Consider the following 13,267-nt stretch of genomic DNA (forward strand, 5'->3'; position numbering starts at 1 on the left):
TATATATATATAAAGATATATATATTATAAATATATAATATATATATATATATATAGGTATATATATAAAATATATAATATATATAATATATATATATATATATTATATATATATATAAATATATATCTATATAGGCGCAATGGCCCAGTGGTTAGGGCAGCGGACACGCCGTCGTAGGATCGCAGTTCCGATTCCCACACCGGGCGTTGTGATTGTTTATTGAGCGAAAACACCTAAATAGCTCCACGAGGCTCCGGCAGGGGTTGGTGATCCCTGCTGTACTCTTTCACCACACTTTCTTTCACTCTTTCTTCTGTTGGCCTGCTCGCTTAACTAGCGGGGTGGCGTCATTCGAAGGCTAAAACAATGCGAACGCATTGTGACCAGCGATGTGTAATAACATCTGATGATCTGGTCGGTCACTAGTTCACGTGATATATATATATATAGGATTATTAAAATTATAATTTCGAGTATCTAAGAGATAACACTACGCTGGAAATAGCAGCCAAAACTTCACTCTAAAACCACACCAAACGCCTACACAACACCAGGAGAGAAGACAGAAAGACAAAACAAACGAGTAAAAAATTACTGGATAAATCTAGATCCCGAACATCTGACTTCGCATAAGAAACGCCCCGCCTCATCAGGGGAATATACACAAATAGCACATAATAGCATATATTCCACTGATGTGACTGGGCGTTTCTAATAATGAGGTCCGGGATCTGGAATTATACAGTAATTTTTTGTCTTCTCTCCTGGTACTGTGTGAGCGTTTGGTGTGATTTTAGAGTCAGGTTTTGGCTGCTATTTCCAGCGTGGTGGTAACACTTAGATAGTTAGCAACTTCCTTGTCTTTCTCTCTAAGCTTTTCGTTCGCCTATTTTCCATGCGAGTACTTCTGCTCTATATGAAAGAGTGAAGCCGCCCAAGTATTGATAGCTTCGGTCTTATTCCGTCCATTTAATTTCGACTCTAGGATCAGTCTCAGTCTGCGAATATTCTCCACCTAAACTTTTTCTATCATTTCTCTCTCCATCAATTTATCTATTTCCAAAATCATCGCCAGAACTTATTCTTTGCCGAACTGCTAAGTTACGGGGACGTAAAAACACCAGCAACGGTTGTCAAACCATGTGGGGGAAAGACAAAGACACAAGCACCACACACACACCCACACACCATACATTTATATATAATATATATATATATATATATGTATATATATATGTATATATATGTATAATATATATATATATATATATATATATATATATATATATATACATATACATATATCTACGAGGGAATTCTTTCAGTTTCCCTCTACCAAATCCACTCACAAGGCTTTGGTCGGCCCGAAGCTATAGTAGGAGACGCTTGCCCAAGATGCCTTAGCAGCGGGACTGAACCCGGATCCGTTTGGTTGGTAAGCAAGCTACTTACGACACAGTCACTCCTACTCCATTCCTTTGTTATAATTATCTATATAATAGTAAAACATTTTTAATATACATACATACATATATGTGTGTGTGTGTGCGTACGTGTGTGTATGTGTACGTTTGTGCGTGTGAGTATGTGTATTTATACATACGCGTTTGAATACTGATGACAATAGATATATGTACCAGTAGATGTGTGGGTGTGTATATATATCTATATATATAAAACTGAGAATGTGTGTATGTTTGACTGTCTGTCTCTCTGTGTGTTTCCCTAAACTTGAGAACTAAACAACCAAAAACATTGAAATTTTACACATGCCTTACTTAGGGTCCATGTAGTTTCATGGCAAAAAATTTTCAACTTCTTGACTAGGGCGAGTCCATATCAATATCATATCTTCTCCACTATTTCAGTATTATGTGTTGAAAGTGAAACAAAAACATTTCTCTATTTTATGTCAGATACTTTCACTTTAATACTACAAATTAGAGATAATAATAACAATTGAATTATATGTAGTAAGTAATATTTAAAATCAAACTAAAGTATAATATAATCGTAACATGACAAAAGTAAAAATAGCAATTGCTATAAAATTGCATCACTGACTTGAACTTGAATACGTGGTTTCACATGAATGGGAATAAATTAAAAATAAAATTAGCATGCAGAAATGGAATAGTCCAGATGGACTATTATACATAAATAACTATAGCTTCAACTGCGTACTGCTTTTTGTTGTCATTATTATTACTGTTTGACTATTGTTATCACGTTTGTTGGTTCCGCGTAAGGGAAACGTTGTTGTGTTGCATTTGTTAGATAATTGTAAACTGTAACCCTCCACATTTGGGAGAAGGTGCTTTGGTTATTGTTGAAAAATTGAATTGTGTCCGTGTTTGGGGAAATTGATAATATTTTCCCCGTTTACACGGAAGCATTTTTGTTAGAATGCCTTCGATAGAAGAAAGTCCAAAAATGAATTTCGCTTCAGCCGTTGGCGGACTCAAAGACATTAAAATTAAAATGGAAGAAATACAAATCTATTTCGGATTGATCACCGACAAAGACGTTGAATCTAGAATAACACCACCAAACGAAATAAAAAATTAAATTAAAGAAAAGACTATTGTCTATAGTAGTATACAATGTAGAGAAGAAAAAAAGGTTTGAACACCTAGAGGAAAGCACCATCGAAAAGTATCTTGGTGCGACTATAAAAGATATCTAACCAGAGGCGGTTAATTCGCCACAATAGAAGCAAGGTTCGAGTCAACGTAGCGTGCAAGGGAGTACTCAACTCGAAACTTGCAAAAGGGAAATATTTTATTTTCACCTTTATATCTGGGACGTAGGAAGCTCCGGATAAAAATTTAAAATGCCCCTCCCACACACATACTTAAAATCAATAGTAAATATTATGTAAACCCTTAACCTGTGTGCTGCAGAAATCTCGTTTCCAAGATTTTGAATATTTGGTTTCATTGAGTTTGTCGGAGTTATACAATTTATACTTAAGGAAATTCCTAAATAACACATTCTTTATTCGGGCATTGTCTGTAGTATTAGATTGTGAGTTAGTTATTAGACTATATAGAAGATATTGGCAATTTTAGTTTTGAGTTTTGTATCAGGGATATAAAATAGAGCTTGGTGGTTATATGAAGCATGAGTGTTAAATATCTTCTTATTGGCATATAAGATTGAAATTCTAATAGAAATGGCCGTTACCATGCTATCGAGGGATAATCAAGGACGATTAGAGAGAATATGTAAGAACTGAAGAGTTTGGTTCGGTTTCCTATATGGATAGTGAAGATTAATATTAAGATTAAGTATGATATCCATTTATTATCCATTTATTATCCTTTTCAAATACAATATTTAAATTATAATTTTTAAAGAATTTTATCAAAAATAATAATAATAACACCATCGAAAAATACGTAGGAATGAGAACCCACAAGACACCTGGAGAACGCCGAAGCGTATATCAGCCGACAGTTGTGTAAACAAGAAACAAGATATCCGTCGAATGTAAATAATGTAAATAAATACATAAATCCTCATCTCTTAAATATAGAAAAGTTTCACTTACCGAAAAAATATATATGGAACCATTATCAACCAGTAACTGTATAATACAAAACAATTGTGATACTGTTGCCAGTTTATTGTTGTATAACACTCGGTGACTGAGTGGTAATATTTTTCTCGATATAGGAAGTAAAATATCAACAAGGACCTTTATCAATTAGTATTAATTATTACATAATAAGAAGTTAAAAATTAAAAGCATTTGTACCATCCCACTAATTAAATGTGCAAGTAATTACTAATATGAGAGAGGTTTTATTTAGTCTGAAATCCTCCACAATTTGACCTGCATTGCAGCTTTTAGTGTAATTGCCTTCAACTGCATAAGAGTAATAGCCCAATCAAATACCAAAAACCGATTACATATTGGGTGAAGGAAGTTGTATGTAAAAACATGGAAAATATAATAGCATCTGCTCATTATTAAGGGGTCGGCTTTGCATTCGTTCCTTGCGTGATCGATAAAATAAGAATCGTGTGAGTATTGGTGTCTACGTTATGAGTTCAAATTCCGCTTAGGTCGACTTTGCCTTTCATCCTTTCGGGCTCGATTAAATAAGTACCAGTTACACACTGGTTTGTCTGTCCTTCTTTGTCCCCTCTGTATTTAGGCCCTTGTGGGTAGTAAGGAAATAGGTATTTCGTCTACTGTTACGTTCTGAGTCCAAATTCCGCCGAAGTCGACTTTGCCTTTCATCCTTTCGGGGTCGATTAAATAAGTACCAGTTACGCACTGGGATCGATGTAATCGACTTAATGCGTTTCTCTGTCCTTGTTTGTCCCCTCTGTGTTTAGCCCCTTATGGGTAGTAATAAAATTGGTGTCTATGTAATCGCTGTACACTTTGCTCTGAAATTTCAGGCCTTATACAAATATTTGTAACAAATATTAGTATTACCTTCATCAACATCGTCAAACGTTATTTCTTTCCAGGTTCTATAATTAGGCAAACATCGACTTATAACCGTTTCATACGTACTTGAGTTTAAAGGGCGGCAAGCTGACAGGATCGTTAGCACGCTTAGTGGTATTTCTGAATTCAAATTCCACCGAGGTCGATTTGCCTTTCATCCTTTCGGGGTCGATAAATTAAGTACCAGTAACGCATTGGGTTCGATGTAATCGACTTAATCCCTTTCTCTGTCCTTGTTTGTTCCCTCTATGCCTAGCCCCTTGTGGTCAATGAAGAAATAAGAAACGTTAAGAACGCTGGGGGAAATGCTTAGCGGTATTTCACTGTCTTTACGTCCTGAGTTTAAATTCCACCGAGATCGATTTTGCCTTTCATCCTTTCGGGGTCGATAAATTAAGTACCAGTTAAGCACGGGAGTCGATGTAATCGACTTAATCCCTTTGTCCTTGTTTAGCCCCTTGTGGGCAATAAAGAAATAAGAATTATTTGCACACCTGGTAAAATGCTTAACGGCATTTCGTCTTCATGTTCTGAGTTCAAATTCCCGCGAGATCGAAATTGCCTTTCATTTTTACAGAATCGATAAAGTATATACCAGTTGAATAGTGGGATCTATGTGATTGACATACCCACTCCTCCGAAACTGCTGGCCTGGTGCCAAAATTTGAATTCATTATTACTGGCAAATCTGCTCAGATATTATCATTTTCATCACAGGTACCGATTGGATATTCTGAATATGGACATTGACAGATATCATCGGCACATCTAGATCGTATGTACTGCTAGAGTTGACGTAGCCAACTCCCACGTCACTGCTAATTTATAGCCTTGTATCAATAGAGAGATGATTATAGTTATTACTGTTTAGTGAGCAAGAAATGCATGCTTTCAAAGTGACGCTGGTGTATGAATATACGAAGCTAATATCCCATCATTACAACCCATCTGGTAATGGTACGCCTGGCATATGCATCACAACCATATGATCGCGACATACTGATCTCTTATGAACACTAACAAGGCATGACCTTGCCAGTGGGGCAAGGAATTTTTTTCATGTCATGTAACTCATCCTTATCAAAACGTCCCTGAATAAAGTTTAACGATCATAAACGAAACACCCATGTTTCCAGAGGTAACTTATTCAAACCCCAATAAATTCCTTTCAACATAGTTACAGTGCTCCCCTGCTACTCCTACTAGTGATCAGAGATGAACATATTGTCAGCCATTAAGAGACATTCCCAATAATTGTTATTTCTGTTTTTCACAGACTTTCGAATATTCTCTTCATATTTCTCAGTAATTTTGATTTCTATGGTGTCAACTTTGTCATCATAGGCGTAGGAGTGTCTGTATGGTAAGTAGCTTGCTAACGAACCGCATGGTTCCTGGTTCAGTCCCAATTCGTGGAACCTTGCGCAAGTGTCTTCTACAATCGCCTCGGGCCGACCAAAGCCTTGTGAGTGGATTTGGTAGGCGAAGACTGAAAGAAGCCCGTGTATATATGTATGTTATTATATATATAAATATATATATATATATATATTATATATTATATATGTATGTATGTGTATATATATGTATATATATATACATATATATATATATATATATGTATATATATATGTGTGTGTGTGTGTGTGTATGTATGTATGTGTATAAATGTTTGCGTGTCTGTGTTTGTCCACCCAACATCGCTTGACAACCGATGCTGGTGTGTTTACGTCCCCGTAATTTAGCGGTTCGGCGAAAAAGAATGATAGAATAAGTACTAGGGTTACAAAGAAAAAAGTCCTGGGGTTGATTTGATCTACTAAAAGTGGTGCACCAGCATGGCCAGTCAAATTATTGAAACAACTAAAAGAGTAAAGAGAGATAGGAAATTGCAAAGCCTACGATCTTCCAGTGTTTATTTTATCCTCTACAATGATATCTGGTCATCATGTGTCACTACCTTGGACAACCTTTATGAGAAAGTCCCATACGTCACCTTAATTCTTGTTCTTAGATTCTGTTTCCTCTCGCTGTCCCCTGTTTGCTCCAAGAGAAACCTCTAAATATAATCAATCAAGGAAACCCACAGATGAAGGATGACAACCGAATCACCAGCCCTTTTCCAGTGTTGCTCTCCAAACTAATCTAAAATTACACCAATAGATTTGTGAGCAACAGTTGGGAGCAGACACGTTCTTTTCATGGTCATGGTAATTCTAAATGCCTTTCCTTCATTGGTCCTTGATGGGATCTCCAGTATGAGGAAAGCTGAATCAGTCATGTTATTATTTTATTGCATTTTATATTTTTTTCCCTTCATTCTCTTCATCTTCTATGTCAATCCCCAAGCAAATTGTTAACTTTCTTTGTGATGTCGCCCTCATCATGTCAATGCGTCTAATAAAAGACAACTCCATCATCATCACATCATTATTATTATTATTACTATTATTATTGAGTGAGAGAGCAGTGCATGCCATCAAAGTGGCACTGGGGTAAAATATACGAAGCCCACTATACCCATCACGACTACCGTCTGATAAGGGTACACCAGGCACATGCATCACAACCATATGTGCGCGACATGGTGACCTCATATCAAGATAAACAGCACATGACCTTGCAGGTGGGGAACCCAATTAGAATTTTCTTCAGGTTGAGTAGCCATCCCGCTCAAACGGTCCCTGAATAAGGGTTGTTTAAGGATGTTGAAAAAACCACCCATGTTTCCAGAGGTGAATTATTCAAACCCCAAAGAATCCCTCTCAACACATGGCTATGATGCTCCCCCACTACTTCTGCTCGTGATCAGAGATGTACATATAGTCAGCCACTAAGGGACATGCTCAACCGGTTAAGGTCAAACAACTGACAAGCAAATCTGTGGTATTGAGCAGAATATTTGCTGTAGCCCATCTCTTATACAAAGACAAAACAATGTACATGATAACACTTCCAATCAGTTAAAATCAGAAGCCATGAGAGCCACTGCCTATTATTATTATTATTATTATTATTATTATTATTATTATTATTATCATTATTATTATTATTATTATTATTATTATTCAATAGTTATAATTTTATAGTGTGATTCCACTTCACCACCGAGCGCAGTTCTGTTTGCCTTGGGTATGTGCTGCGGGTTGTTGTGATGCTCTTATGGACTCAGTGAAGTCTATTCACTGATTATCAAAATAAGAAATATTGAATTTCTAAATCTCTCGTAGAGAGATGTACGGTGGTGGGGCGATAGAATGGTTGTATACTGTCAATCTAACAAGAACGTGACAGTAGGGGGTACACCACCGTTGTATAGCCCTTTAGAAATTCAATATTTCTTTTCACTGAGTTTACATATATACAGATACGAAGTCCAGACAAATATCACCAGCCGACCGGTGTCTGCTACTCTAGGCCGATGAAGGACAATGATCCTGAAACACGGTGTCCCTAGATGCAGTTCCGGCGATTGGGGTGTTTGTCTCCCCTTCGTATGTGTATATAAGGACACAGGAAAAAAATGTGTTGAAGCTGTCAGGAGGCGTTCGATGCCTCCTAGGGCTATACAACGGTGGTGTACCCGCTACTGTCATGTTCTTGTTAGATTGACAGTATACAACCATTCTATCGCCCTACCACCGTACATCTCTCTACGAGAGATTTAGAAATTCAAATTTCTTATATATATATAGGAAAGTAGGGAGAAGGAGGATATATATATATATATATATATATATATATATTATATATATATATATATATATATATATATATATTTATATATATATATATACATATATATAGAATTAATGTAGGCTGAAATTTTTTCGAAAAAAATTTTAACAATGCCCAGCATATTAAAAAATACCTTTAAAGGTTAATTTTATAAACAACTTATGATAAGGGCAAAGAAAAAATTTCTAATACCAAATATGCCAAAATTAGACACCCATGGATATATTTGGGGTACTTAATTGTGCTCAGAACTTAGTGTTTGGTTCTTCCATGGGTATGAGTGAGTATGTCATTTATTTCTTTGCAACATTTATCACAGACGAAGGGAGTGTTCCTACGAACTAACCTTGAAATCGGTCCGATATGGTAATAAAGGATTTTTTTAGAAATTTCTATCGACCTTCTTTGAGTAGCGTGTGGCTTGTGAAAAATTATATGGTTATGGACAGGGTGTCTAATTTCGGCATATTTGGCATTAGAAATACATATACATACATATATATATATATTGCTCTTACTCTGCGATAATATTCTCTCCTGATCCTTTCTTTCATCACTGAATGCCTTATTCCGTCCCCTTCAATTACCCCTAGGTACTTGTAGCACTCCGCTGGGTCTAATTCTTTTATGACATTCTGCTGGTCAAGGTTAACGTTAGATATTTCTGTCATTTTCTTTGATAAAGGTAGCTTTTGCACATTTATCGAGGCCAAATTGCATTCTGATGTCATCACTGAATTGTTTAACAATCTCTAGTAAGCCCTTGAGTTGTTGGACATTTTTTGCAAAGAGCTTTAACTCATACATATAAATGTTATCAACATTTTATATCCGTACTGCGCACCATTGAGCAATTTTGAGAGAGGTATTAAGGCTAAACAAAACAGGAGTGGTGATATTGAGTCACCCTGGAAAATGCCACATGAAAGTTTTACATTTCCTGCATTTAGAGATTCATTGACACTGTTCAAAGTTAGTGTGGGTCTCCATGATCTCATACTTACAGTCAAGAAGTTTCGCAGAGTAGGTGCTATCTTATACATTTCCGGCATTTCTTAATCTAGCTATGTGGTAGGCTATCAAAAGCCTTTTTATAGTCTATCCAGGTTATTGATAAGTTTTTGTATTGTTCATGACAATCTTCCAAGTTCATCTTATTGATGAGTAGTTACTTTTACAACCATAGGATCCACGTTTACATTATTTTTTACATCCTTTATTATTATTATTATTATTATTATTATTATTATTATTATTATTATTATTATTATTATTAGTGTTGTTGTTGTTGTTATTATTATAATCATCATCATCGTCATCATCATTATTATTATTGTTATTAATATTATTATTATTATTGTTATTATTATTAAGATTATTATTGCGTTAGGGAGAAGTGCATGTCATCAAAGTGACATTGACATATAAATATACGAAGCCCAATATACGTATCATGGCTACCCGACTGATAAGATTTCATAGGAATTTTAGTATCAGCAACGGTGTTTTTGTATTATGTATGTATGTATGTATGTATGTATGTATGTATGTATGTATGTATGTATGTATTATTAGAATTGAAGATAGAAGAATTCCTAAGCAGATGCTCTATGGAGAACTTGTGAATGGAAGGATACTCCGGCAGAAACCAAGGCTACGATTTAAGGACTGCGTCAAGTCCTCGTTAAAGTCTTTTGAAATACAGGACACTGACTGGAAGGACAATGCCTGTCATTGCCACATATGGAGGAAGCAGGTTAAGGAGGGGATCGACACTTTTGAGAGAGCACGTGTCCAGCATGAAGAACTTAAGCGAACTGCGCGAAAGCGAACGGCTGATATAGTGAATGGGGAAAGCTTGGTCTGCAATGTGTGCAGTCGTGTATGCTTGTCAAGAGCAGGGCTCATTAGCCACCAACGGAGCCGCAAATGCAAAATATAAGTTAGTCCTAGAGCGCACAATGTTCCTGAAGGTCGACAATGGTCATCCTCTGTCACGAGTGTACGGCCTTCATGTATGTATGTATGTATGCATGTATGTATGTATGTATGTATATATGTATGTATGTATGTATGTGTGTGTATGTATGTGTGTATGTATGTATGTACCTATGCGTGTATGTATGTATGTCATTATTCTGTTTTATTTCGATATTTCTTACTAATAAAAAAAAGAACTGGTTTCTAACCGAGATCCTAGACTCCTTCATTGGTATTTCAATATCAACACCTGTATTTTTGTATGTATGTATGTATGTATGTTTGTGTGTATGTATGTATGTATGTATGTATGTATGTATGTATGTATGTATGTATGTATGTATGTATGTATGTATGAATGAATTATGTACGTATGTATGCATGCATTATGTGTGTAAAAGGACTAGCTGGTATAGAGATAATTAAAACGTAACATGCTTAATTTTTACAAATTATATTATACAGTGAATTTAAAAATGTATACACAAATTAATATATATATATATATATTATCAGAGTATGAAATTTGTCAAAAAACAATCAGAGAGTAATTATACATAAAGTATTCAAATATAAAGACTCTTTTGTAGATTTGTATCAGTTATTTATTTATGGATACATTAGCAACAGCTTTACTTCTCCTGTGTAATAGTTTGTCTCCTTTGAAACTAACGCTCTACCATTTAGCTCTAAATCTCGTTGTCGATATCATTTGCGTTCAGCCGTCCTATAAAACGTTCCCAAAACATTCCTTCATATTGAGTTTCATTCGGCCATTCAAGGTACGTTTTCTGTTTCAGTAAAATTCCAAGCCGATTAGTCTGTAAATTCGACGGAATTTCATTTAACAAAACAGGAATGATAATATCGTAGTGCTCTTCTAAGATCTTTTGCTGGGCAATACTTGCTTCAAACTGGCACCAGCTACTCTGAGCAAAATCATTTGACAACACTAAAACAACCTTACGGCTTTGTTGCATGCTTTCTACGATATTATCAACAATATCGTTTCCAACCAAAAAGTCCCTGTCATGCAAACATAAATTGAAATGGTTTTCTTCTTCTATAATGGGTAAAAGTTTATTCAGAACCCAGTTGACGTCAGTGCTGCAATAACATATAAACGCATCGTACTTATATTGGCCATTATTAACGAGCGCTTTGTATTTTCTCTTTCTTACTAATGATTGGTAAATACAGAGGCGAATCGACCATCGTTTTATATATGATAATATTGCTGTAAATACAAACATCACTGACAGCACAGCTACAATCACTCCAGCAACGGCGATAGAAGATGGTTTGTTTATATTTTCACAGTAATCCCAGCTTAGAGAAAAATTTCGCAAATGAACGTGACCAAGTGAGTTGGGACTGAAGCAACGATAATATTTGTAATTCTTCAATCGCCCTGCATTTCTCCGTGACCAGTCTCGAAACCATAGTGTTTTGCAGTCACAAACGAACGGGTTGTTTAAGAGATTAATCTTCAGTTTCTCGTTGCTGAATAGTAAATGTGAAAATAATTCTTGATTAACGTAGATAATTTTATTGTGCTCTAAGTCAAGTTTACGCAATACTCTCATAGCTGAGCAATTCGCTTTGTTCCATTTGCTAACATCTGTGTGAGAAATGGTAAGTTCTCTAAGCTTATTCATATTACAAATCGCATCTGGAACTTTGCTAACCTGCCCATCAGTAATCTGCAGATTTTCCAGTTTAGTCAGTGGCTTAAGTAAATCGTTGGCGTTTATGTTACTGACATTTCTCAGAATCAAATTTCTTAGCTGTGTGCACGACTTTAATAACGAAGACGTTTTGCCTTCGTTAACATCAACATGAATGTTAATTAGCTCCACTGACTCCAATAATTTGAGTTTGAAGACGTTTCGCTCAAATCTTAATCTAGTGTGCTTAAGAGATACTAAACTTACTGCTCGTAGACATTTCAAATTCTGGAAAACATCCGATTTGAATAAAATGATATGACCAACAAAGATACCCAGTGTATGTAGACGGTCTAATCCTTTGAAAAAATTGCTGTTTAGGTAAGTAAGTCCTGATAAACCTAAAAACAGCTCTTTAAGTTTTGGGTAAAATATAAATCCTGATTCGTTTCTAAATTTTGGCAAAGTTGAAATTTCGTTATGATAGAAATCTAGATAAGTCAAATTAGGAAGATATCCCCAGTCGGTAACTGTGGTAATACCGTCTCTTTGAAGAACAAGTCTATCTAATCGATCTATACCTGTGAAATAGTTGCCATCAAAACGTAACATAGTAGATTTCTCTATGTAAATAATTGAAATGTTAGTTCCTCTGAGACCATCAAATATATCTTTATTCATATTTTCCAGTTGCATATCAGCTAATATTAATTTTTTTGTAGTCAGTGGTAAACCAAACAGCACATTTCGTAATTCTGGAAGGGGCAAATGAACAGTAATAAGTTCAAATTCTTGTATATACTTCAAAGACTTAAATACATCATTAGTAGATGTCTTAAGCCAGGTGGTTTTAATTAACAAATGTTCTAGTAAGGGCAGTTCTGTCAAATTTTGAAAGATTTGGTTGTCCCAATTGTCAATTTTTAGGTCTGTGAATGTTACAGATGTAGTGAAATTTGGTAAAGTTGGAACAAAATGGCTACCATCACATAAGTATCTATTTTTTCTGAAAACGTGACATTCTTTCACTTTACTACATGAAACATGAAATATCAGGAGGAGTACGCTTAGAGACAAAGACTTCATTGTGCAGAAATTTAGTTACGAATTTGGATGGGTTCATCTACAAAGCTTCATTCTATTCAGGTCGTCAGCATTTCATCCATACCTGAAATAGTTCAAAAGAGACACTACATTTAATATTACAAACAAAAGAATTTATATTACAAAATACTAAAACTAAATCACATTCGGACAACGTAGCATGAAATAAACATATATTAGTGAATCGTAAAAGGTAAAATATTTAGTATATAATATGTCAAATTTTAAATTCAGCAATATGCTTCTTGCTCTAGATCTAGAAGGGAAGAAATTATTGTCGATTATTCCAAATCTATTGATAATAAACACCAC

At 35.2% G+C, this 13,267-nt stretch overlaps 2 protein-coding genes across 7 annotated transcripts in view; both read right to left on the reverse strand.

Moving 5' to 3' along the window:
- The window catches only part of LOC115209089 (toll-like receptor 13), a 9,128-nt gene extending 5,447 nt beyond the window's left edge, over nucleotides 1-3,681 (reverse strand). Inside the window, exon 1 of the mRNA XM_029777203.2 lies at nucleotides 3,555-3,681. The gene's annotated coding sequence lies outside the window, so the exon portion shown is untranslated. The remainder of the gene's footprint in view (nucleotides 1-3,554) is intronic.
- A 6,785-nt stretch (nucleotides 3,682-10,466) lies between these two features.
- The window catches only part of LOC115209088 (toll-like receptor 13), a 56,832-nt gene continuing 54,031 nt past the window's right edge, over nucleotides 10,467-13,267 (reverse strand). For 5 of the 6 annotated variants that reach the window (XM_036500877.1, XM_036500875.1, XM_036500874.1 and 2 more), the window contains one exon: nucleotides 10,467-13,019. In XM_036500877.1, the coding sequence (XP_036356770.1) occupies nucleotides 10,874-12,937 (2,064 nt within the window). In that variant the 5' untranslated portion in view covers nucleotides 12,938-13,019 and the 3' untranslated portion in view covers nucleotides 10,467-10,873. The remainder of the gene's footprint in view (nucleotides 13,020-13,267) is intronic. The other variant, XM_036500879.1, reaches the window with a different exon arrangement.

This window comes from Octopus sinensis, linkage group LG3 (genome assembly GCF_006345805.1).
Source record: "Octopus sinensis linkage group LG3, ASM634580v1, whole genome shotgun sequence".
Classification (NCBI taxonomy): domain Eukaryota; kingdom Metazoa; phylum Mollusca; class Cephalopoda; order Octopoda; family Octopodidae; genus Octopus; species Octopus sinensis.